Source organism: Cydia amplana, chromosome 4 (assembly GCF_948474715.1).
Source record: "Cydia amplana chromosome 4, ilCydAmpl1.1, whole genome shotgun sequence".
Classification (NCBI taxonomy): domain Eukaryota; kingdom Metazoa; phylum Arthropoda; class Insecta; order Lepidoptera; family Tortricidae; genus Cydia; species Cydia amplana.
Genome location: NC_086072.1, coordinates 775,457 through 799,797, shown reverse-complemented (window position 1 = coordinate 799,797; position 24,341 = coordinate 775,457). Strand labels below are relative to the sequence as shown.

The window sequence follows — 24,341 nt, the reverse complement described above, 5'->3', positions numbered from 1 at the left end:
TTAAGATCCTAGAGATAGTCTAATTTAAGATCCTAGAGATCGTTAGAATATTATATACATATGTTTATGACACTGACTATGTACTAAACTAACAGTATAAGTGTCTTGGCTTAGGTTGCTGTAAACTTATACTTGTGTTTGTTTGAATAAAGAACAAAGAATCTCAAACGTACAATCCCTATTTCACCTGACATATTTTATACACAGTATTTCGAGTTAAAAGTTATGTGTGCCAAATATCATTCATGTATGTTCTGCCGTTTTTGCTAGAGATTATCCCTGCGCCTAAATTACAAAAATAAATTAGTTAATTCTTAAATAAACCAAACGGCACCCGGTGTTTCAAGAGCTTTTAGCGTATATATGCTATTGTGATAAACAAGTCCAACTGTACTTCCTGGTGTCACTTTCCTCGATTCATCCACGGCACCTGTTCTGAATAAATCAACAGATTAGATGCACAACGCTCGTCTATAAATAAATATGATGTGTTAAACAGTTTTCTATTAGGCAAACTGTTTTTGTTGCTTGTCTGTTTCTTTTAATGGTGTCTCTAATAAACCTTATTATTAGATCCCAGATCGTAAAATAATAATTTGTCCAAGCAATCCAAAGAGTAAAGTATCGAATAATATAATTGAATCAATCCTGAAGCTTCAATCAATTAGTTAGCTTAGTCAATTTGTTTAAAAATGCCCTGTAATATTTATTTATATTTTTTTTAGAATCGGTCATTTAATGTCATCAAAGTAATGTCAATAAGAGAAGCAAGCTGTGGCTAATTTACGACCCAATCATCCTGTTTTGTACTAAAATAGCAGATTGGTGGGACCCGTGGGACTAATTGGGCAAACGAACTGTATAGTACTAGTCAGTACTAGCACATTTTTCCTTTACCGGTGGAAACTCATATCGAATCGACACTCTGTCAAATTCAGTATTAGGCAGCTTACTTAAGGTTTCGGCACACATGCGCATTTTCCGGGCGGGGCGTAAGCGGGGCGCGCCGCTTTTACATATAAAACGCTCACGTCCCGCCCGGAACTGTCTGACGGAACCTTTAAACTTCTGAACCGCTTCGATCCTAGTACACGTAGGTATGTCCGTTTAAGACCTGAATTATTTAACCGTACCGCCTTATTCACTTATTCGTGACATACCGTGCCGTCTCGTACTAACTTAACTGACTATAGACCTTAACTCGTTGCAATAAGGCTTATCGTTCAGTTGAAAATTGTGTCGGCACTAAAAACTAACCGGTCAATACATGCTGTTACATTCTTTTACATGTAAGAGGATTAAAATCAACCGTGAAGTGCCTGTACAATATATTTATTTATTATTGCCTTGACCTTATTCATAGTATTGGATACCGTCGTAATCGGTAATTGGTAGTATGTAGGATTACCTACCTACTATTCATATGTGATTTTTGAGTAAAAGGCTAATATACGTCAGCGGTATGCAATGCAAATACTTTACGGTAAAAACATGACTTTTAATAGTTTTTTTTTTATGTTCATAATTCTTAATTATCTTAAACAGGTTTGACATTCTTACAAACGTGTATTTTACCACCCGAAATGGGGTCGGAAAAGGTAGAATTAACACTATTAGAAAGTTAGAATTAACTCTCTGCTGTGTACTTGAAAGGGTCAGCAACGCAGTCCCCTGAAGTTGCAAGCGTTCCTGGGTAAGTGTAAGGCCTGAGTGGACGCTCGAAGCGGAGCGTTCGGCGGGGCGTGCAGCGTGGCGTCGAGCTCCCAAGGGATTTGAGCAGCGTGCACTAAGGCCGCTCCTATACGTTTGCATTTGTTTAACATGCACGCCGCACGCCCCGCCCCACTGCACGCCTAACTCGAGCGTTCACTCAGGCCTGCAGTTTGTCACTAACAAAAATAATCACTCAAAATGTTTCACGTCCTGGGCGGTAAAATCACGTCATGCTCATTGCGATATCGAATAAGATTCGTACACATATTCAACACTTGTTTTCTCAATTCCAGGCACTCAGGGTCTAATATTCGTAGTGGACTGCGCGGACCGCGACCGCATCGACGAGGCGCGCCAGGAGCTTCACCGGATCATCAACGACCGCGAGATGCGCGACGCCATCATACTCATCTTCGCCAATAAGCAAGACTTGCCCGACGGTAAGTCATCACAACAACAACAACAAATATCTTTATTTTCCAAATTGACATGACATGAAACCTTAGTAATTAAATTAAAATTAACTACAGAATATCTACAACAGCTTCTTAGAACAAACAATAGCCCTCACACTAGGTCGAGCCTGTGTCGTGAGGACTGTGGGGCATTAACCATAAGATTTACCAAACAAGATGTGTAGGATGTCTTCGGTGGCCTTGTAGGAAAGAGAGATTAACCATTTCTTGAGGGTGATTTGCACGTTGAGAGCTTTTAATATCTGGTTGTAGATGTATGGTTGTAGAAACTGTGGGAAGCGTCGCGAGTAAGATGTTTTTGTCAAAGTTTGTGGGACATGAAAAACCCTTTTGCGTTGTAATGCTGCGTATGTGGGGGAGGTAAGAGTGAGTTTATGCATCATCATGGCGACCCTGCAGAAAAGTAATTGACGAACTGAAAGTAATTGGGTTTCGTCAACCGACCAGATTAGCAAATCGCTATCCATCAAGGTCCATGATGCCTTGGGCTGGAAAGCTGCGATCCGGAATCATATGTTCCACGTAGGTCACGACCCTCAGCACTGAGGAGAACGAAGCAAGGAGGAGGAAGTCATCAACATTACCTTCTTCGTATCCTCATGACTGAAGGCCGCGACCACACGAGGTCATTGTTTTATGTACTCTATTCTGCAGGTTTTTCCGCCGTTATTTATAGGCGCTCGTGTATCTATATCCACCCAGCGGGTCGGTGGTTGTCCACCTCGTCCTACAACTATCAACATTTTACCGGCGCCATCATACTTATTTTCACCAACTAGTAGGACCTGATGGTACTTGCGGAAAATGCGGTGAAAGGACGAGAGTTCAAAGCTGCTATTTCAATGAGGCAAGTCGCCATTTCTTCGTAAGTGAAGTCGCTTACAACTTTCATCGGGTTTCTTTTCAGGCATAACGACCTTCTGAACTAAGTATTTATTAGCAATGACACGGTAACTAGGTATAGGGTGTCAAAGTGGGCAAAATGTCACCGGCTCCTGGCTCGAGAGGGGCCCGGATTGTAAAATCTTATTACAATAAGGCTTCATGTAGTTATACTAGTGCCAATTAGCATTGCTTCTTACGACATAATGTATTAATAACCAAACCATTCTCCATTCCAGCGATGAAGCCCCACGAAATCCAAGAGAAACTGGGTCTGACACGCATCCGCGACCGCAACTGGTACGTGCAACCGTCGTGCGCCACGACCGGCGACGGGCTGTACGAGGGGCTCACGTGGCTCACCAGCAACCACAAGTTATGAGCGCAGGAGTAGGCGGCCCGGCTGCCACGGTAAGAAACTGGGTCTGACACGCATCCGCGACCGCAACTGGTACGTGCAACCGTCGTGCGCCACGACCGGCGACGGGCTGTACGAGGGGCTCACGTGGCTCACCAGCAACCACAAGTTATGAGCGCAGGAGTAGGCGGCCCGGCTGCCACGGTAAGAAACTGGGTCTGACACGCATCCGCGACCGCAACTGGTACGTGCAACCGTCGTGCGCCACGACCGGCGACGGGCTGTACGAGGGGCTCACGTGGCTCACCAGCAACCACAAGTTATGAGCGCAGGAGTAGGCGGCCCGGCTGCCACGGTAAGAAACTGGGTCTGACACGCATCCGCGACCGCAACTGGTACGTGCAACCGTCGTGCGCCACGACCGGCGACGGGCTGTACGAGGGGCTCACGTGGCTCACCAGCAACCACAAGTTATGAGCGCAGGAGTAGGCGGCCCGGCTGCCACGGTAAGAAACTGGGTCTGACACGCATCCGCGACCGCAACTGGTACGTGCAACCGTCGTGCGCCACCACCGGCGACGGGCTGTACGAGGGGCTCACGTGGCTCACCAGCAACCACAAGTTATGAGCGCAGGAGTAGGCGGCCCGGCTGCCACGGTAAGAAACTGGGTCTGACACGCATCCGCGACCGCAACTGGTACGTGCAACCGTCGTGCGCCACAACCGGCGACGGGCTGTACGAGGGGCTTACGTGGCTCACCAGCAACCACAAGTTATGAGCGCAGGAGTAGGCGGCCCGGCTGCCACGGTAAGAAACTGGGTCTGACACGCATCCGCGACCGCAACTGGTACGTGCAACCGTCGTGCGCCACGACCGGCGACGGGCTGTACGAGGGGCTCACGTGGCTCACCAGCAACCACAAGTTATGAGCGCAGGAGTAGGCGGCCCGGCTGCCACGGTAAGAAACTGGGTTTGACACGCATCCGCGACCGCAACTGGTACGTGCAACCGTCGTGCGCCACAACCGGCGACGGGCTGTACGAGGGGCTTACGTGGCTCACCAGCAACCACAAGTTATGAGCGCAGGAGTAGGCGGCCCGGCTGCCACGGTAAGAAACTGGGTCCGACACGCATCCGCGACCGCAACTGGTACGTGCAACCGTCGTGCGCCACAACCGGCGACGGGCTGTACGAGGGGCTTACGTGGCTCACCAGCAACCACAAGTTATGAGCGCAGGAGTAGGCGGCCCGGCTGCCACGGTAAGAAACTGGGTTTGACACGCATCCGCGACCGCAACTGGTACGTGCAACCGTCGTGCGCCACGACCGGCGACGGGCTGTACGAGGGGCTTACGTGGCTCACCAGCAACCACAAGTTATGAGCGCAGGAGTAGGCGGCCCGGCTGCCACGGTAAGAAACTGGGTTTGACACGCATCCGCGACCGCAACTGGTACGTGCAACCGTCGTGCGCCACGACCGGCGACGGGCTGTACGAGGGGCTCACGTGGCTCACCAGCAACCACAAGTTATGAGCGCAGGAGTAGGCGGCCCGGCTGCCACGGTAAGAAACTGGGTTTGACACGCATCCGCGACCGCAACTGGTACGTGCAACCGTCGTGCGCCACCACCGGCGACGGGCTGTACGAGGGGCTTACGTGGCTCACCAGCAACCACAAGTTATGAGCGCAGGAGTAGGCGGCCCGGCTGCCACGGTAAGAAACTGGGTCCGACACGCATCCGCGACCGCAACTGGTACGTGCAACCGTCGTGCGCCACCACCGGCGACGGGCTGTACGAGGGGCTCACGTGGCTCACCAGCAACCACAAGTTATGAGCGCAGGAGTAGGCGGCCCGGCTGCCACGGTGAGCTATTTACTTGGCAGCTCTATGTCTTGAATTTGAAACGTAGCTGTGTTTTGCGGCTCGATAAAATCTTCGCAAACTGTATCCACCGATTCCACCGTGCAAAGTTATTATCAGTGATCGGCGGGGGTGACCTATTTTCCATATAATATGACGCAAGACTTGTCAAATTATAAGGTAAATAGCTCACCCCGCCGATCACTGGTTATTATGTTATTAAATACCATACACACATAGTAAGTATAGTTGGTGAAACCAATTTGTCAGTCAGTAACAACCAGGAAAACTATACTCATCTTTTTCTTTTGGGTGCTAGTACTGGTGTAAGACAAAGATAGTATGATTCTCTCTGTCTATGTTTGAAATGAGACAGTCCTTTGACAAACTATAACTATAAACACGTTCACATCCACATATTTTGTAAGTTACTATGAGATGAGTATGCAGGTACTTTCTTTGGTGCGCTTAATAAATTTCCAAGCTGTCTAGGTGTTGTGTATACATACAAATCTACATACTGTCAGCTACTATGCGTATGTACAATCTACATATCGATATCGAGTTATATTTTGAGGTGCTAGCGATGAAGCAATATTGAAAATTATCCTTAACGCATTCACTGCCAACGTAGCGCTTCACTCGTAGCTGATCTCAGCGTTTTCCCGCTTTGTAGCGGAAACAAACTACGAAGGGGTCCCTGCACTCCAATGTTTAAATCCTCATAAAATTCTTGTTCAAAAAAAGCAAATCTAAATTGCAAATTGAAATAAAAATAATTTTCTTTTTTATTTCAGGTGAGGATTTCGATGCCATTTAATTTAAGTACGCTGCCCGTGCCGTCGAACCTTGTAACTTCTCAAACCAGTGTCCAACGCGGGCCCGTCGTCACGTGTAAATAAACACTCAGTGTGGTGCGACACGCAAGACTGTCCGAAACAGCATGGACTAACTATTCAATTATTAGATGTACAGATGTTCTGCGGAAAGTTTTCCAAAATCTGCAAAAGGAAAATTTCACAAGTATAAAGATTATAAAGAGATGTGCGAGGGATGTGTTGGTTAATATATCCGAAAACCCGACTATCGGGTATTTTATGATTTCGTTCCCAGGCCGGACGACCCGATAGTCGGGATCGTGGTACTACAGCTTTATATGAAGAAGTTATAGTGGCCTGGCGCGGATGTCTTGTTTGGTTGAGTAATAGAAAGCCGCAGGATAGGTGAATGAAGTGATCCTATTGGTTCTTAACAAACACATCCTCTCTGGTGGAATCGCAACCTTATCCTCTAGCTGCCCAAATGAGAATAAACTTGTCAAGGACAATGCAATTTTGATTTGTCAAAATAAAGATTCAAAATACAATGCAATGGCAGGCCTTTTTTTAGGCTTCTGGGCGGCAAGAGGTTCCTCATACAAAATTATGAGAAATTCCGAAATTATTTCATGTGGAAATTTCGCAATTTTAGGAAACTTTCCGATGACACATCAGTGATTAGATAGTATGTGAACGTTCACAAAAACAATGAGAAATCAATTATTCCATTATTTAATTAAATTAGAGGTTTGTTGTATCGATTGATTTATTTTTTTGTATGTTTATTTAAATTACTTAGAGTAAAGATTTTTTTATTATTTTAATATGTACCTCTTTTGTATGATAGTATGGTAGAAATTCGAAGTTTTTAATGCATTATAGTAATCAATTGAATGTGGGTAGGAGACGACGCAATATGTGTATTACTTAAGTAATAGCTATCACGCCTGCGCAAAAAGCTCTACACGTTTTTGTATCTTGACTGTTGCCCTTTACAGTATTACATCCCTTTTCCCTATTATCTAATGCAGCGGTTCTCAATCTTTTTTTTTGACGGAACCCTTTTGGAAAGCGAAATACTTGATGGAACCCTACAGTAAAACAATAGATTTTAGATGTGTATTTTTTTATTAATAAGCATAATAATTATGCTTATTTTATTATTCTAAATTATTCTAAATTCTTGCGGAACCCCTGCAGGGGTGTCGCGGAACCCTAGGGTTCCGCGGAACACACTTTAAGAATGGCTGATCTAATGAGCTAAATAGTCAATCTTGACACTTAAAACTAATAGAAAGTTACTCAAACTTTCTATTAATTTTAAACAAAGATTAGTTAATTGTTTAGATGTCTAAATCTAAGACCAATTGGTGTTTCGAATTTGACAGCTAATGTATATGGCGCTGTACGTCTCCTTACATTTTGCAGTCACTCTGATTGCAAAAAAGTCTACGGTGTGGTAAATTGTTAATTACCTACCACAAAACATGGCGTCGTACATCGCCATCTTCTCCAGCTGATAAACTCAGCGATACGATTTTCTCTTAGATTTCCACATATTGACAGCAAAGAAATCTTAGATTTTTATTTAACCTAAGAATTGTGGAATAATGTTTAAGTTGCTACGTTTTTCACCCAGTAGTTAATTCAAATTATTTGCTATTAACACTTGGTGCATAGTATTAAAAACATTGTATGGTGATTTGGATTGAAAATTCTTTACTGTTTGCCTAATTATAAAGTTGGTAGTAACTACTGGGAAGCATTCGAAAATCGTTTGTAAAAGATAATTGTAACCAATGTATAATTTCACTATTTAATGTTAACCCAAAACAGTCAAGGTATAAACACAAGTTTGTTGTAAATCAATGTACATATTGATGTTTTACACAACGTATGTACATAACGAATATTATCTTATCTTATTATTTCATGTTGGTGTATTTTGTATAAAAAGTAACTGATAACCTTTATAAGGCCTGAGTGGACGCTCGAAGCGGAGCGTTCGGCGGGGCGTGCAGCGTGGCGTCGAGCTCACAAGTGATTTGAGCAGCGTCATAGAGAAAAAAAATACATAGATTGCTCACTCCATACATCAGTTCAGACTATTAATTTTAGTGTCTACATCTAGCATCGAGTAGCGGAACTATCAGTACTGCTACTTGACAATAGATGTAGCACCGACCGGAAAGTAAGACGACTCAACAGCATAAGACTTTCCGGTCGGTGGCGACATCTATTGTCAAGTAGCAGTACTGATAGTTCCGCTACTCGATGCTAGATGCTAATAGTCTTTTTGGTACTAAAAGTGATGTTTGGAGTGAGCACTCTATGTATTTTTTTCTCTATGGCAGCGTGCACTAAGGCCGCTCCTTTACGCTTGCATTTGTTTAACATGCACGCCGCACGCCCCGCCCCACTGCACGCCCAACTCGAGCGTCCACTCAGGCCTTACACTTAGTGTAAGAATTATAAATAAATTTCTTGGAGATGACAACTGAAGAAATCAACGCATTTTCGTATTAAATGTAGATTAGGCCGGTCCATTTGCCGTAGGTTGTATATAATGTCCTATAAAATGAATGTAAACCATAGACAAACGAATATTAAGACACGCATAGTGGGTATTTTCAAAATATTACGCAATACTCTGCGTAGGGGGCGCCACTTGTATTCGTAAAAAATAATCTGTGAAAACTTGTCAAAAAACTGTTTATGGCATAAAGTTACTATATGGTTTACGGTTTGTGCTAGTGCTGCCTCTGGCGGTAAAAGATTGCAGCATTACTCCTTATATTACCACCAAATCTGTTTGGCTGATGGTTGACTGGTTGAGAATGCCTTGTGGTTGTTGTATAAGTCCGCCTTTTGTACTTTATTAACTGTGCAATGAATAGGTAATAATTAGAAAATTGTAGCGGCAGTCCTGACAGCTGAAATAAATGGCGCTATCGCCCTCAAACGTTTGACAAAGTTTTCACAAAATGTATGGCGTTGTTTAGCGCCATCTATTTCAACGTGGCGTCTTAATATTCGTTTGTCTTTGGATTAAACTAATAGGCAATAACGAAATTAAAAAGTTACTAAGTTATACTAATCATGTTGTGTCTGCTTGAGTTTTGTTTATAATTTTTATATTTAACAATCGTGGGAATTATTGGGGCATTAGCATTTTGAAGAAATAATGTCATCGTCAAAACTTAGTTATAATTTGTTAAATGAAATATCTCCTCAGTAAAATCAGGCGTTTTGTTGGAAAATTAGGATATTTCTATTTTTTTTCTTGAATTTTTTATATTATAACTAATCTTTTTTGTTGTTAATATTGTTGTATTATTCTACAGTGGCTCTCGACATAACCAAATATTAAATCAGTACCCCGATAGTTCCCACATATTTCCGAGTATTTTCTTTAATTGTAACGCGACGTATGCTTGTAGCTTTCAATGTATCGTGGATAATGTCGGGACCATCTGATGTCGAAACGTGGCAAGATTTCCATATTTACTCATATTTATGATTATTTGTTTCTTGCCTTATGATTGAACACGAAATCTTAACTTATGGATTGTTTAAATTACAGTGCTAGTATTATAATTTTAATCGGCAATATTGAAACCCTATTTAGGGTTTCAATATATAATAATCAGTGATCGGCGTTTTGGATGCCACACCGCGGCATATCAAGTTGAAATGGTAATATGGATGCCACACTAAGTCCGCGATCGATACCGATTAAACTGTTCGAAATTATGCTACAGATGTAGTGCATAATTATTTTCCATCATATTTTCCCGGAAACGTTTGTATTTGTCGTGCTACTTCAGTCAAACTCAGTACTTTTTGTACCGACACTGACTGAAATAGCAAGACAGGTTCGTACATTTCCGTCAAAATACGATGGAAAATAATCATGCACTACATCTGTGTACTGATATTATAAATACGAAATAACTGTTACCTCTTCACGCTTAACTGAATCGATTTAATGAAATTAAAAAAAAAATTGTCGGACCGCAAAGTTATAGTTCTAGCACTAAGAGTATTTCTTCTAAATATTTTCTAAAAGTTAAGAACATGGGAGTATTGGATACTCACAGGCAATACTAGACTGTACTATTTTATTAACTATGTTTGTGCTTACATAAAAAAAACCATCGTTCTTAACTTTTGAAAACCAGACATTTTCTTACAGTTTTGTTACTACTGTTGTTACATTCTATTTTGTTTGTGATACGATTATACATAGGGTCAACGAGGGAACAGTGGCTCACTCAACCTAATTTCAACCGCGACGCGGCGACTGAGCCACTGTTCGAGCTGAGCCACTGTTTCCTCCTTGGCCCTACATATGCCAGTAAAATCGGTGAATACTCTGAACTAGTAATGACATGACAATATTTAACTTTGCTTTTAGATGATTGCGGCCAAATCTGGATAATACGCACGTTCCTAGAGAATTGTAGCCTGTTACTGGTTCCTGCGGTCTAGATCAGCGGTTCTCAATCTTTTTTTTTGACGGAACCCTTTTGGAAAGCGAAATACTTGACAGAACCCTACAATAAAACAATAGTTTTTAGAAGTGTATTTTTTTATTAATAAGCATAATAATTATGCTTATTTTATTATTCTGAATTATTCTAAATTCTTGCGAAACCCTGCAGGGGTGTCGCGGAACCTTAGGGTTCCGCGTAACACACTTTGAGAATGACTGGTCTAGATGTTTTAGAACTGATACATGCCTAAATATTAACCTATAGGTATCGGCACGAGAGTTGAGGTGCAAGTTGCGAAAAGTTTCCAGAAAGGTAGACAAGTTCTAGGAGATTTGAGAAAAAAAATACAGAAAAAACAAGTGAAGCTTTCATAATGGACATTGAAAACTTTGATTCCCATAAAAAATATGAAAGTTTCAAATTTTTTCATGTGGTAATTTCGTAATTTTGGATACTTTCCGACGGCACATCAGTAGATGCAAGACATACATATAGGTACACAACAGTACTTTTTGTTGAATTGAATAAAGTTGTTCGCTAGACGACAGTTTCAGTATAAAATGAACTTTAATACATTGTAATAAAGTGAACTATTGCGTGTATATATGTGTATGTGACTTCGACTCTGGCGCCGAAATTTACACTAAAAGAGTATCGTTTTAATGTAGTGCAAAAGTCAAAGAAACCAATCACAGCATTGCAATTTCATGCCAGTTCTCCTTAACATTTTAAAGGATTCTGGGAATATTATAAATTGCCATTTGTGACTATTTCAAACACCACTACCAGGTACCACTTTTTCGCTTACCAATTATCATAAAGACGTAATTTGCTTGTATCTTTATACGAATAACCTATATAATAAGCGTCCTTATGGCAAGCGACAATGTGGTATCTTTTCATTACGATTTCCGTTGACTTTGGCACACATAGAACTCTGAATAATCAAATGAATTAGGTCAAATATATCGGAAAATCATTACCGTATAACAATGTACACAAAAAGTTTCGCTTTAAAGAAAAGTGCAATTAAATTAGTAAATTGTAATGCACTTGTGATGTATAAATTGAGTTTAATATAAAATTATTTACTTTAAATTTGAACCGAATAGCATTGGTGCGTTATACTGGGAAGGGAAAGTGTGGGTATGAATACAGTTTGCTGTATAATATTGTAGAAAGTTATTCAATATAAATTCACACTTGACTATTTTGTTTCATTAACTATATTATAAATTATAATCAAGATCTTCCCGGCCAATAACTACAGTTCATCGATCCACTAACGGAACGGCAGCTGACTAAGACGAAGCTTCATGATACATCTACCTTCCACTGAGTTATTACCCGGGATGAAATGACTGACAGAATGATAAGAATGTCTCTCCAACTCGCAAGTAAGCGTGCGTGACAGTACCTATGTCGCGAATATTTAATATATGTGTAACATAAGCAGATGTTAAACTGCGATCTAGAGAATCACAATGCAGAGGCAGAGTATGGCGACATTCAGTCATATTTTGCACCTGTTGACCTGTGTGGCTTTGAATTTAAGACCCTTGTCACAGGATAACGAGAAAATAAAACGCAAAAATGTCTTCTAGTCATATAATCAGGTCAAATAGAATCCAGCCAACGTACATGGCACCTACTACCGCCGCGCTTCTCAAAGTTTGGCCTATCTTAACCAATCTCAAACGTATCTTGGTCCCTATCTTGTAGCGCTTTAGGTCTAAACGACAGCGTTTGAGGACCCTTAACAGGTTATATTTGGCTATTATGTTTGCCATAATGCTAGTCTCGATTTGGAACTTTCAAAAGTAGCAGATGCTCATATCATGTCTTACAATTTTAGATTTTTCTATTTTGCCACGTCAAATGACAATAGAATTTACCTTCCGTGCTTTCTTTGGTTTAGATCCTTTAGTTTTTTCTTTCTGTTCTTTGATAATAGTAATTATTGGTTGTGTAATTATGTTCTGGTTATAAAACTCAAGTCTTATTGTAAATTTTCACGTTTGGTTTGTTGCGTTATCAAATATTCGTAATTTTTGCCACTAATCAGTTGTTCAGTATTTTCCCATCTTCACATTATATTTCTTAACTTAATATAGGTATTTTGAGTTGTTATTTCTAAAATCGTTTCCCAAAGTTTCTCGATTCCCTTGTCGTTAATAATTTACACTTTTACACTGATGAATTATTTAATACTTTCTCTTCTTATTATGTTGTTTGACAAATCCTCCCCCAAACTTTTTTGAGATTCTCATATGTATACTTTATATTTTAAACTTCCTCGCCTAATCATTTGGTTTTTACTTTATACATTTGAAGATGAGTTGTTTCACAAATTGCTTCAAAATAAGTTTCTCAATTCCCATATTGTTTGTACTTTATATTTTAATGTTATTCGCTTATCCTTATTCGTCCTTAGTTCATATTGTTTGTCAAATCCCAAAGTCTAAATATTCCCAATGTCTGTATTATTTAATAGTCTATTATTTACGTTCAACTATTAGTGGTAGAGGTGACGTTGCTCGTAGTCGACGATTCAGCGTTGACATCATCAGGCCTCGGTGGGAGTATGATCTGAAGTTCCTCCTTGAGCTGGACCTCTTCTTCCGTCACATCTTCAGGTATGCTGCTGCCCAGTGCTTCGTTTACTGAATCGCAACTACTGAAAAGAGGAGGTTTTATTAGTTGTATGAAAGTTGAAGGAGTTTCTATATTGCCGTAAAAGACATCAGCTCTAAAAGCTTGAATTTGGAATTCGTGAAGTCAAAATATCCGCCGTTCTGACCGCCTGTACTGACGTGTATAGTCGCGCACGAGCTCCGTGCAATCGCATGCCGACCGGAACATCCTCTGCTCCCGATTTGATCTCTGGACTTCCACTCTAATGCCCCAGGTTTAAGGTACAAAATGGCTTGAACTCACTCGCGCTGATCCCCCGCTCTGACCGCCTAGACTGACGTGTATAGTCGCGCACGAGCCCCGTGAAATCGCATGACGACCGGAACATCCTCCGCCCCCGATCTGATCTCTGGACTTTCACTCTAATGCCCCAGGTTTAAGGGCCTACTGCAGCCGCGTCTGGCGCTTCGTAAACCACGCCCGCTAGTTCTTCCCTCCCCGCTAACACGCACACATGGAAACGCTTCGCGCCGCACGTGAAGTTTGTGTGATCTTTTAGCACCATCTAACGTTACAGAAGTTAACTACCATTATACGCGGTCGCTGCGGTCGGCCAGAAACTTAAATTCGGAAAAAATTGAAACAGATGGCGTTGTTACTTGTTCATAATAGCAAACAATAAAATAATTAATTAATAAACCTGAATATTTATTGTTGTTTTGGAAGATGTTAACAGCATAGAAGCAGCAGCGTATATAGCATATAAGTTAAGAGTATTGATAATAAGAAAATAGCACAAGAACAGAAAAGAGATTATTTTTGATAAAATATGATGATTAAAACAGATTTACTTGATTACGCTCACCTGACTTTGCGGTCACTAAATGCAAATTTCAACCTTATTGTTATGGGGTTACAATACCCCTGGGGTTGCAGGCGTCCATAGTCGTTATTATTATAAATGCTTTGGTTGAAATGCTTTTTAACCCTTGAATTTTTCATAGGTACAGTCACCTGCAATAATATGTTACTCTTCGACGGCCGCAAAAATATGTGACACGCTCTTATGGCTCTACAAATAAGATCTAACATGATCTACCGCAAAACGGCCTTCGGTGTGTAACATATTATTGCAGCTGACTGTACTCGTATTCATTGTTGTATAGGTAGGTATTAATATCTTTTATCCGATCGATTTGCATTTATTTGAAATAAATCACAGTGTTTAGTAATTATATGTTTTATTGAATAAGAGATTATTTAGGTATGTAATGAATACAGGGTGCCTTTTTGAAACACTCATTTTTAGGGTTCCGTAGCTAAATGGCAAAATACGGAACCCTTATAGATTCGTCATGTCTGTCTGTCTGTCTGTCCGTCTGTCCGTCCGTATGTCACAGCCACTTTTTTCCGAAACTATAAGAACTATACTGTTGAAACTTGGTAAGTACGAGTAGATGTATTCTGTGAACTGCATTATATTTTCACACAAAAATAGAAAAAAAAATTTTTTTGGGGGTTTCCCATACTTAGAACAACTGAAATTCAAAAATTTTTTTTTCATCAAACCCATACGTGTGGGGTATCTATATGGATAGGTCTTCAAAAATGATATTGAGGTTTCTAACATCATTTTTTTCTAAACTGAATAGTTTGCGCGAGAGACACTTCCAAAGTGGTAAAATGTGTGTGTCCCCCCCCCTGTAACTTCTAAAATAAGAGAATGATAAAACTAAAAAAAATATATGATGTACATTACCATGCAAATTTCCACCGAAAATTGGTTTGAACAAGATCTAGTAAGTAGTTTTTTTTTAATACGTCATAAATCCCCTAAATACGGAACCCTTCATGGGCGAGTCCGACTCGCACTTGGGCGCTTTTTCTGGATAATTTTGAATTTCAATTGTCAGGGGTGCCTACATTATTTTTTAATACATTTTACAACGACAACAAACAAAAGTTCAAATTCGCCGTATTTTTATTACCCGGGTCGATCGCAACAAAATAGAAAATCATATTTTTCAAATCTAAGCGTTATTGTAATTTATCTCAAATAACCAAAAAGTCAATCTGACTAGAACTTAAAAACGAACTGAATTATTTTAATATGTCGATTTTTCTTGGTGACCCAGGAGAATTTTTTTTATCCCATACAAAAAGAGCGTATCCCAATCGCGTATCGGTTTTGGTTTTTACTTATAAGTGTGAAAAATATATTCTACCATATACGAAGGATGCGTGTTTTTTCATGTTTTATGTGTCTTTTTGTACAATAAAGTGTTTTACTGCTACTAATATATCATATTAACGATTAACTAAAAAGGTATTTACATCTAATTTAACTGGTAAATTATTAAAGTCCGCTAAAATTAATATATATTCAAAAAAATATTTGTTAATATGTCCCAAAATCATGGCTCATTTTTTAAGTCTCCTGACTTACCAAACATATCGCAACGAAGGCAAGGGTACAACGCGGCATCGTGAACCTAATAACGTAACGTTTCAGTTACTTTTTTAGTAGCCGACCATTTTATCCGGGGTACGAAAAGAGATATTAGATCTATCCTGGGTCTAATATGTTATAAAAACATAGTTTTTTGAAAAATGTTCGTAGGTAGTACACAAAATTTACATTTTCTTTTAAATGTGATTTGGGTCATCGTTCTCCCTGGTGACTTTTCTGGTGACCCAAGAGACATCAATTTTATTATGACTCAGGAGACATTTTTTCTATGCACTTTGATTTTTTTATGCGCTAATTTTGTAATCTAAAATAACTTTAAACTGCTGATATACTTATATCACTTTGCTGATGAGTGGAAGTGAAATTTAAACTTAATTTATTGTTCTCTCCCTTGACATTTTGGCATACATTTGACATGCTGCAGTGCACTTCTAACGTTAATAAAGACATAATTTTTAGAAAAAGCTTTAGGAAAACTCACTCTTGAGCTTAAAACGATTAAGTCCTTATCATATTATGTTAGATTTTTAGTACAGACCCCAAATCAGTGAAAATGTGTCTTAGCCAACTAAATTTGTCTCTGGGAAAAGTACGATATCCCTAAAAATTGTACGTACATTTCGCATTTTTCTGAAGAAACGGAATTCATAAATTGGTTATTATTTTTTTTTTTCAGATTATTTGATTACATTGACATATCACCAAAATAGAAAATTTAAGTTACCAGAAGAAAAGCATTTGTGTTCTTTTATACAGTGTGGAAAAAGTAGGTTCGATTCCCGGGCGCGACTAAGCGAATTTAAAAAAAAACAACGTGTTGCATTCCGGGAGTGCCGACAGAAGTGAAAACTCAATGACTAGTCCAAAATGTCTGCAGCACTATGTATAATTGACCCATCCTCCTTTCTATTGAAAACTTTTGGTTCCGAAATTGCTGGTCAGTGAGCTTGTTTAAAATTCGAAATTCAAATTTATAGCGTTAATTGTTTAAAATTCGAATAGAAATTGTAAAGTTACCTTGCAGACCTCGCATCTAAATATATTTGGTCATGATATTTTGAGTTTTATTCACCAGTACTAGAGTTCACTTTTATTAGCGATTTCATCAAGAATATCAAGATGTAGCTTTATTGAATTATATTTTGAGTGATATAAAGTTATAATACTGTGAGATCCTCGTATTTCAGCCCGTACAAGATTATAACCTTTTTCATGTAATGTCATTGAGTTTTTCTTTATTGATTTAAATGCCATCTAAACCTTACGGTCACATGATCGCCTTACGCTGTCTCGAGTTTATCATTTTTTCCCCACCTCAAAAAGTGCCTAGCACCGCTAAAGAAGTTTTCACTTCAAAAATCTTTGAATGCAGTTGTTTCTTTAAAAAAACAATAATGTTTCATTTAAGTAAAATGAGCAAACTTAAGGTTTTAAGGCACTTTCCCTCCAGGGCCCATAATTTTTTTCCACCCGGTAGTAGACAACTATTTTTTTCGACTAAATGAAGTTTTATTAGATAAATCGTTGATCACAGGGTTCGTTTCACACATCACATCAAATCGTTTGTCATCACAATCAAAATTTGTCAAAAGTAATGAAATTTATGCCAAAAAAACATAAATAAAACATATAAATTCAACACATTTTTTTAATAAAAATCTTTCTCGATGATATAAAAAAGAACATCGACAAATTATGTTCAAATAATTAATATCAAAACAGATGTCATAATTAGGATTGGCTACTTTAAGAAAGGGACAGAAAGATTTAATCCTCTCGCTCTGCACGTTTTTCTCGTTCCTCCTTGTCAAGCCAAAATAAACTATAAAATGATAGTAACACAGTACATTGTAATATTCACTTTTTCCACGGTATCATGTCATTGTAAATTACTTATGTGAAAATTGTAGTGGCGTGCGACTTTCAAACTGGAGGTCACGGGTTCGAACCCCGGCCCGTGCAAGTGAGTTTTTGTAAGTAGGGACCTTTTTTAGTGGTACTTAAATATAATAACTTTTCGTATTATTGAAATAAAATATTTTATTCAAACAAACTTAATAATATAATAATTAAAACGAATAATATTAATTAGTTTTTAATATTTATTCAATTATTTTAAATTATTTGAGCATGAAACATACTAGATTTATTTTTATCATTACAATATAAAAACAGCAAAAAATATATTCTTATAGATATTTTATTTACAAACAAAAATAAAGCAAAAAGTTACGGTTAGATTCTGATGGTTAAATACCAAACAGCTACCGATACATTTCAATATCTGTCGAAATTTCCTAACCCGTTGTAACTGACAAAGAGTATAGATTTCGACGTAGCATGACGTAGCTAAGCAAACACGCACACATGCGTAACGTATAGGCCTGTAAGAAGGCACCATCATAGGTTTACCTCCGATTCCGTTACTACTCAATGGAGTTACGACTCAACGTTTATTGGATATTAAAATTTTACGTAATTCGGAGCGCTGCGCGAAGTGACATAGGTCTTACCTCTTTGAGGCACGACGGCCATCTAACATTACTGGCATAAAGGATGCATTTATGACTTTGACGCATGACAGAAAGAGAAACCGAACTGCGTAAAATGGGCGTTTGCTGTTGAATTCATAAAATCAAAAATCGATAATAAATACATCGGTAAAGGATAATAAGTTAATATTTAGTTCTTTGAAAGTTAAGACGAGATGAAAACCTTTGCTGTAAGGTGGGTTGTGCTGGATATGGATGTGTTTTCTAGTTGCACGAAGCTAAAATCGAAAAATGAACACGTAAGTTTGGATTTATTTTCTATCGAGAAAATTTTAAGCATTCGTGTTTCGACTACTGCGAAATCTCTTATCATATAGTCAAGAAACATATATCCGAAAATCACTACTGTTTGTTTCCGGGGCTAGCCACTGCCACCTTTCTAAGATCCTGTTATTTTTCGATGCACGGCCTTAAGGTACAAAATGACGAACTCACTCGCGCTGATCCCCCGCTCTGACCGCCTGTACTGACGTGTATAGTCGCGCACGAGCTCCATGCAATCGCATGCCGACCGGAACATCCTCCGCCCCCGATCTAATCTCGGGGATCGGGTGAAGTACTAAGCCATTTTCTGAAAGGTAAATTAATTATGTTATAAAATGTCTCTAAAGAGACGTAGCATGCCGGGCAAAGTGGAAGGAGACTCAAATATTTATTTAGGAAATAAGCTAAAAGGGCACTTATACACGTCAATTTGTTTTAATTAATACGTGTACAGGTGGTATGGATGCGTCAAGTAGGTAAGGCGCTCTTAATTTATCAACAAACACCTCGTAAATTTTGCTTTCTGCCGAATCATACGTGTTTTCTCTCTTAGCCTAATGGAGGGGTACCTACTAGGTGCTTATTAGGCACTATAGATATAATGAAGTGCAAAGTCCTAGGTATAATTAATAAGGCTCATCTCATAAAGGACGGTGGGTAACGACATAATTAATCATTCCCTTTGAGCTGTCGGCCATTCATTAACTTCGAGAAATGGAAAAGAAAATTCGGGATAATTTCTTTTGAGCTACCTAATGCTGTTTCTATATTAGGACGTAGGTAAATGAAGGAAGGAAATGAGCGGTTTGGGACCATACATGAAAATGACCACTTTTCGTCGCGTAAAAAATATCTGACGCAATCTTATTTGTAGAGTCACATTTGTCGTTGTGGAGGATATCATTGCAGATGGTAACCTATCTAGAGTGCGTGGTCAGGTCAGAGTCTACCCATTTACTTACCATTCGAATATACCTGCTTAAAGTGAAGTATTGCCTACGACCAAAATCTGTGACTGATAGAGAAGCCAAACTACAGAAAAAGTTTTGTAAGTGGGAGGTCTTGATAATTGATGCTCTTAGTCGCACTACACTTTTTGGTCACAGAGCTCACTGCGGCACAGCGTATTTTGTGTATATGCAAGGGTGCAAGCTAACAGCCTTGTTGACTGTACATAGGTACACCTGGGTGACTTACCATCAGCCATAGTAGGTTCTTTTGTCCTTAGGTCTCGGTTGAGAATATTTTCGTCGGGCGGTAACGTTACTCTTGGCGTTTTGTCTTGGTTATCTGCAAAATATCTACACAAATTATTGTAGGCATTCGTCGGTACCTAATTTTGATCATTAGTGTAATAGTACCTACATCCTCCTCCACACTCGTGCGCGAATCTTAAGGCGGTTATGATGTCCCATGGCCGACAAGCGAGAGCCACTGTTGCACAGTGCACACATAGCCAATACAGCACATCATACTCCCATAAAATACCAACGCCACCAACTACGAGTAATCCAATCAATCTCCAACCAACTCAATCTGTCGGTTATCCCATGTTTACTCTGACCAGTTGGTAAAGAATACAAATATAAATAATTTATTGAGAATAGTATGTATATGTAGTACAGTGGTTGCTCTTAAAAACTAACAATTTATAGAGACAAGTGGTTTACAAATGCTTGAACTATAGGATTCCCTGTGTTTCAGGCAGAATGTTTCAGCATTAAGTCAGCCATTTGTACTTTCATGTATTTATTGTGCAATAATGTTTAAAATAAACATACGGTACTAACCGTTCCTCTGCGACCAGGCCGGGAAGTCCGCATGTCCCCTAAATAGGGACTCCAGTTCGTCCGGCGTCATCCGGCCGATATACGGCACCCGCTTTAAGTCCGGACGGTGGAGACAGCGGTACGAGTTGCGGCGCTGAAAAAATAGGGTTATTTACCCTATATTGTATGTATTATGGATATTATATCCATGTCCTAGAATAAACCTTTTGAGAATATTACCAGAATATTCGCCTTACATTGAGAATATATTATTTATTCATTTATTTTATTAAAAAATTTAAATCAGACAACAAGGCCCATATATATTTAGAACGTATAAAGGCTTCGTCACACAGGCGCGTTTTCCGGGCGCGTCGTGAGCGGAGCGCGCCGCTTTTACATACAAAACGCTCACGCCGCGCCCGGAAAACGCACCTGTGTGCCGAAGCCTTAATAGATTGTCTTAGCTAGTAAATAAATGTATACTTTGCTAATTAATGAAGTTTCTCCGGGAATTGAAAGGTTTTGTGAGTTTATTTTTAGATATAGAATTATGTCTCTTATGATCATAAATCGGTCTCAAAGTTTCTAAGATGAAATTATTATCTACTAGATATAGTTCCATTCTGTAGGTATCTAGCTTTGTGTAAAAATAACCGTGCATATTTGATCGTTGTATATTGATCTAATTTTCGCCACTCTTTTGTACCAATATTACAAGAGAAGAGATGCACCGTGAATCATGTCAAAATGAAATCAATTTGTGAAGAATTTACCTATTCATTTTTTTACCGACTCATTTTATTACAATAGGCATCCATACTCGTCAGTTTTATTCATTTATTTTATTGTAATCTACTTATTCATATTTATAAATATTCGTAAAAATCGCATAAAAGCTCCGTGTTTAAGCCTCGCGGATCGCGGTACAATGGCTTTGTATCTCATTGTTGCTTTGTTGCCAAGTTTTATACTTTAACTCGGCCGATATCTCGTTGTAATGTATGGAGATGAGATACAGGAGTTTACATCAAGGAGATTAAAAAGCATTTTATCGGTAAACAGTTTGGATGATTTATTTGTTTAGACATTGTAGTACCTTTTGATCTTTTCTCGATTGTAGGAATACTGGCAAATCGATTATCAATAGTACATACTCTGAAAAACTCAGTCGAGTCAGTCGTATTATTTATTAGGCAACAAATTATTGACGAAAGATAACAATTCAAGAGTGCATTTATGCCCATAGAAACACAATTGATCTTATGCGCGACAAGAACACCCAATGTCATTGTAAATATTTGTACCTTGATACCTTCAGTGGCCACAATTACCTACAAGTACCTAAGGTTTATTGGCACGCTTGCGCCCGTGGTCTTGGCGTACTTATAGTATAGTATAAGTATTGTTTTTGCATGTTGTTGCAGTATGGCGCTAAAAATGTTAACTAACTATTCTTAAATCTCATTTGAAAGTGATAAGGTGGTACAAGTACCTTCACGATCCCCGGCCTAAGCTGGATCCTCTCACAGACTTTGGAAGAGCTGAGGCAGTAGATGAAGTTCAAATGACGGAGATGGCTGATCCTTAGGTCTACCGACAATCAAGCACCTTCACGATCACAGAACAAGTAGAATGGCGATGCGAGCAGGGTACGTGTCGCCGCCGGTTATGAGCAAACGCTCGCATGCTAATACTCGCCCGCGCTGACCGAAAAACGTAAACATGCCTTTGGCGCCACAATAACCTTTAGATTAAGAAGCCAGACATCAAATCTGTCTAAAGGAGGCGTATCCATTCACCACGCACACAAGTTTTTACTACCGTTGCGCGAGTGCTAGTAAATGTGGAGAGGAACGAGCGGCGACACCGGTTCCGATACTAACTGCGCGCGATAGCCATTCTAACCTCTTTAATATGTTCTGTGTTCACGATCCCCGGCGTCAGCTGGATCCTCTCACAGGCTGTTGAAGAGCTGAGGCAGTGAATGACGTTCTCATGACGGAGATGGCTGATCCTTAGGTCTATCGATGATCAAGTACCTTCACGATCCCCGTCGTCAGCTGGATCCTCTCACAGGCTGTTGAAGAGCTGAGGCAGTGGATGACGTTCTCATGACGGAGATAGCTGATTCTATGTCTACCTATAAAAAATTACCTTCACGATCCCTGGCGTCAGCTGGATCCTCTCACAGGCTGTTGAAGAGCTGATGCAGTGGATGACGTTCTCATGACGGAGATGGCTGATCCTTAGGTCTACCGATGATCAAGTACCTTCACGATCCCCGTCGTCAGCTGGATCCTCTCACAGGCTGTTGAAGAGCTGAGGCAGTGGATGACGTTCTCATGACGGAGATGGCTGATCCTTAGGTCTACCGACAATCAAGCACCTTCACGATCCCCGGCGTCAGCTGGATCCTCTCACAGGCTGTTGAAGAGCTGAGGCAGTGGATGACGTTTTCATGCTTGACGGAGATGGCTGACAGACCGCTGCGCACCAGGTCCTCGTTTATCTGAAATATTATACTGTTTATCTTAGACTAATCGAAACGCTATTAAACTATATGGCCTGAACTAATTATTGCAACAAGTTTCGAGTGCTAAACTGACCGCTATAATATTTTAAGTCAGACTCGACCAGATGCTACGAGTTATGTGACGACATTTATTTAATTTTACGAGCTTTTCGGTGACTTTTTTAACGAATCTTTCTGATTTAGAAGTATACCTACCACAAAAAGAAGGGAGATTCGTCATGTTCTACTCCAATGGATTGCGTAGACAAGACACCTCTGTGAGTCTGTGCTCACGCTGGTTGTAACATTTGGAATTTTATGGCAGCCGGTGTTGCGTTGCACGTTAGGATCGTAAACTCGCAGATTTGAGTTCTCAAAATGAATTTTTTTACTAGCTAACGTGAAGAATCAACTCTAATTAAGTTTCATCAAATTACTAAAGAATAAAATGCAATATTCTACACTGATTTCAATGGGTAATGAGAGAAAGGATAAAAAAACATATTTATCTAAGTAGTACCTTTTTAAAATTTAATCCTATAGCAAAACAAGCATTCCATTCAAAGAACTCGTCAGCTAATATCACTATTATATGCGACAAGTCATCCTAATACAAATTTGGGATATGATGCTATGAATGAAGCCCGAATTTAATCAGTGTCCGCTTTCAATACATTTTATCGGATACAAATTGACCCGTATATTACACTAATATTCTAACAGGTACAAAATGCCATATCTCTTTTGAAATATGTACGCAGAATCTATTTCTTAGCAACTAGCATTAGTAACTGAAAAGATCAGACTGAAAACAGTTGAGGTGACCTTTGGTCGCCGAGGCGACACAAAATGACGATCAGTAAATGCAGGGCAAAATCAAAGGCACCAGATAGCATGGCGGATCACAGGAAGATCTTTGGTATAACCCTAATATTCGATAATCTCATTTGGATTATCAAGTGTATTAAGTAATTCTCTGGAGTTACATTTATGATTGATGATTGATAAAGCATCTCATCATCACTTCGCCTAGAAGAAAGCAAAAGTCGATCATGTAAGGTACCTACCTGGAGTTCTTTTCCCTCGCAGCACGGCACTAAAGGTGGCAGTGGCGGCAGCTCTTCTTTGAGCCTGTGCGCCGAGGGCAACCCCATGGTCACGTTGTCCCCACTGGCCACAGGGTTCATCAGCGAAGCGTTCGAGGACCTCCTCTCCTTCACCTCTGAATCGGAATCCTTCTGATTCCTCACGGCTAAAGTCGGGTGGTCGTGCAGCAATTGCATTTTGATGGTGCTATTGGTGTTGATTGCTAAAATGTGGGATGTTGGTGAGTGTTTATTTTTCGTAGTCTTTACATTGTTAACTGAAATTTTGACACTGATTTGAAAGTTCGATTTTTGAAAGGTTTACTTATAGTTAGTTTTTTTAGGTAAAATGTGACGTAGGAAAAATAGGTTTGAAGTGCGATAAAGTTTTCCTATAAAGTTTGAGTGACCCTTTATTAGTTTAGCCATTTCTAAACTGCCTAGACT

At 39.6% G+C, this 24,341-nt stretch overlaps 2 protein-coding genes across 2 annotated transcripts in view; one reads left to right on the top strand and one right to left on the bottom strand.

Annotated features, from left to right (window-relative positions):
* LOC134663094 (ADP-ribosylation factor 6) overlaps nt 1-3,489 on the top strand; it is a 59,826-nt gene extending 56,337 nt beyond the window's left edge. Inside the window, exons 5-6 of the mRNA XM_063519423.1 lie at nt 2,007-2,153; nt 3,311-3,489. Coding sequence (XP_063375493.1) covers nt 2,007-2,153; nt 3,311-3,453 — 290 coding nt within the window. The 3' untranslated portion in view covers nt 3,454-3,489. The remainder of the gene's footprint in view (nt 1-2,006; nt 2,154-3,310) is intronic.
* Nucleotides 3,490-13,112: 9,623 nt separating this feature from the next.
* LOC134663078 (uncharacterized) lies at nt 13,113-24,182 on the bottom strand. Its single transcript, XM_063519398.1, has 6 exons — nt 23,877-24,182; nt 22,684-22,806; nt 20,316-20,448; nt 19,723-19,815; nt 18,697-18,832; nt 13,113-13,282 (listed from the first exon to the last, which is right to left on the bottom strand). The coding sequence occupies exons 1-6, from the start codon at nt 24,090-24,092 to the stop codon at nt 13,114-13,116; spliced, it is 870 nt and encodes a 289-aa protein (XP_063375468.1). The 5' UTR covers nt 24,093-24,182; the 3' UTR covers nt 13,113.
* Nucleotides 24,183-24,341: the final 159 nt, after the last annotated feature.

Excerpts from the sequence above, each read along its gene's own strand:
- LOC134663078 (XM_063519398.1), bottom strand. The coding sequence starts at position 24,092 with ATGCAATTGCTGCACGACCACCCGACTTTAGCCGTGAGGAATCAGAAG. Across the intron at positions 19,816-20,315 it reads GGCCTGGTCGCAGAGGAACG|ATAACCAAGACAAAACGCCA; the intron begins GTTAGTACCGTA and ends GATATTTTGCAG. Across the intron at positions 18,833-19,722 it reads AGAACCTACTATGGCTGATG|AAAATGGCTTAGTACTTCAC; the intron begins GTAAGTCACCCA and ends TTTACCTTTCAG.